At 37.8% G+C, this 2,394-nt stretch overlaps 2 protein-coding genes across 3 annotated transcripts in view; one reads left to right on the top strand and one right to left on the bottom strand.

The window, feature by feature from the left end:
- Nucleotides 1-2,394, top strand: part of LOC103137946 (disco-interacting protein 2 homolog C) — an 82,205-nt gene that overhangs the window by 73,599 nt on the left and 6,212 nt on the right. The gene's annotated exons all lie outside the window — the stretch shown is intronic.
- The window catches only part of zmynd11 (zinc finger, MYND-type containing 11), a 25,952-nt gene that overhangs the window by 6,166 nt on the left and 17,392 nt on the right, over nt 1-2,394 (bottom strand). For both annotated transcript variants that reach the window (XM_007551965.2, XM_007551964.2), the window contains 4 exons: nt 2,157-2,244; nt 1,434-1,489; nt 1,244-1,321; nt 130-248 (listed from right to left, as the gene is read on the bottom strand). In XM_007551965.2, coding sequence (XP_007552027.1) covers nt 130-248; nt 1,244-1,321; nt 1,434-1,489; nt 2,157-2,244 — 341 coding nt within the window. The remainder of the gene's footprint in view (nt 1-129; nt 249-1,243; nt 1,322-1,433; nt 1,490-2,156; nt 2,245-2,394) is intronic.

The raw sequence follows: 2,394 nt of genomic DNA on the forward strand, positions 1-2,394 counted from the left end.
TGGATCGGTATCAGAAACAGTGGGTCAGTGCTGGATCGGTATCAGAAACAGTGGGTCAGTGCTGGATCGGTATCAGAAATAGTGGATCGGTGCTGGATCGGTGCATCCCTGTGTGTCAGCTGCTCTCACCTCTGGTGCTGGTGGCCAAAGAAGCGAACATCCACCTGGTTGTCTTCCCTCTGCAGGACTTTGGCGGGCCAGTAGCCGAAGCCCTTCATCTTGGCCCAGACCAGGTCGTGGCTCGGAGTCTGCAGAGGAAACAGAAACAGAACTTCAGAACCGCTTCTCTGCATCTGAAGCAGTCGTTTCAAGTATGAATAAAAAAAATTTACCACATGAACTTTAAGCTTATAGGGCTGCAACTAACGATTATTTTAGTAACTGATTAATTAGACAAAAATAAAAAAAGACGTGTAAATTTTTTATTTAATCACTTAAGTTTTTTCTATTCAATATTTGAATAACATTAAAAGATGCAAAAAAAATAATTAAATTGTTTTTTTTTGTTTTTTTTTTTAAAACAAAAAAAACTTTTTTATTGCTTTTGCAATAACACATCATTCCTTTCGTGAATTTGAACCAAGTAAATATAAAAAAAATCCACTTGAGTTTTGGGTAAAACATATTGACAGATAAAAGTGTTTTTATCTTAACTTCAAAATGTTTTGGCTTCATTACTGCTCTGAATATGTTGCTTTTTCAGTAAATGGCCTTTTTGAGTTTGTATACCCCAGTTATTGATTAAAGATCATTAAATTGGTTGATTATTTCAACAACCAATGAATCACAAATAATCTTCTTAATCATTGCAGCCTTGGTACAGCTATTTGTGTCATAGTCAAATATTTTACTCATTTTGATGGATAAAATACCAGTTTTGGCAAAATCAATTAGCTGCGGCTGAAGAAAACTAGGAAGGAAAAACTAGCAGAAGAACTTATTTTCACTAAGTTTCAGATAAATGTTCAGTTTTAGATGTTCATGAGCTTTAAAACAATGTTAGAACATTTGCTCTTTTATTATTTCATCCATTTATTTTATCTCAAAATGTTTTTAAATTTAAATTTCATCTCAATAAAGCACTAAAAAACATTGTCCTGTACAATTCTGCATCAAATAAAAAAGAAGAAAGAAAACAGCTAAACTTTAATGTGATGCGGCCGAAAACGTGAAATATTTAACGTTTGTGGTGCTGCTGTCAGCAGGGTCACCGTGGTTACAGCTTTGGTTCAGTTCTACTCACACAGGGATAACAGAACCAGTTTTCTGGCCGGGCGTTCGACAGGTAGAAACAGTTCTTACACAACACCAACTCGTTCAACTGCAACAGACAAGAGGCAAAAAGGAAAGGAGTTTAATGTAAATATATATTTTTAAAAATGGACACGTTGAAGCGCCGCTGCTCCGAACGTGAAGGAGAAAACCCAGCGTACCTCGTGGCATGTGTCGCTAAACAGCAGCCGTGCGATCTCCGCCTGGTCGCTGTGAACTGCGACAAACACAATGAGACAAAACGCTGAAGTGTTAAAAATTTATCTGTTGCTTCCAACCAGCAGTTTTACAGTGAAGATAATAAAATAATCCAAATTATTCGCAGATTTTATTGAGAGTTCATCTAAAATACTTGAAAGAAAATTCATCCTGGGAAGCTTTAATACTAATAGCTACTTGACCTGCTATTGGCTGGATTTGCAAAGCAGCCAATCCAGGAGCAGCATTTACTTTCCTTGGAGCCGATTGGCTGAACTGAAGACTACAGGTGTTAGCTTCTGTGGTCGCGCCAAGATGGCTTCCTCTGAGCGTATTAATGCATGTTGAGGTTTATTTGGCCTATTAACTATGAAAATAGGCAGTTACTGTTCTATAGAGACATTCATGTAGAGATCAAGTATTATACCTCAAAAGTATGTGAAACTGATTCAGTTTTTTATCATTTTTACTGATGAAGCTTGACAAAGCTACCACGATGGTCCACTCTGATCACTCAAACATTGTGATGTTGTCTTCATATGCTCTGTAAGATTTGCTTCCTTGGGAAAGAATAAATACTTAAAAGATGTTTTTAATCACATATTTCAGCTCTTAGTGAGCGGTTATAGGTAAACATCGGTTATCAGCCGTAGAGCAGTATTAGTTCCTGGGAATTATCAGAATACCTCCATACAGGATGGCAGTGTTATGAACGATCATCTGAGCGTCAGCTTTGAACTCCTCGAAGGTTTTGTATTTTCCTTCAGTCAGATTCTGGAACAGAAGGAAACACATGGAGACAAAACCGACAGAGAAGAACATGAACGGAGTGAGACTGTGTGGGTTCGATGACCGACATGGAGAGGATCAGGAGAGGGCAGTGTGTTTATTAACACACACACACACACACACACACACACACAC

The sequence above is a fragment of the Poecilia formosa genome, unplaced genomic scaffold (genome assembly GCF_000485575.1).
Source record: "Poecilia formosa unplaced genomic scaffold, Poecilia_formosa-5.1.2 Scaffold45, whole genome shotgun sequence".
NCBI classification, from domain to species: domain Eukaryota; kingdom Metazoa; phylum Chordata; class Actinopteri; order Cyprinodontiformes; family Poeciliidae; genus Poecilia; species Poecilia formosa.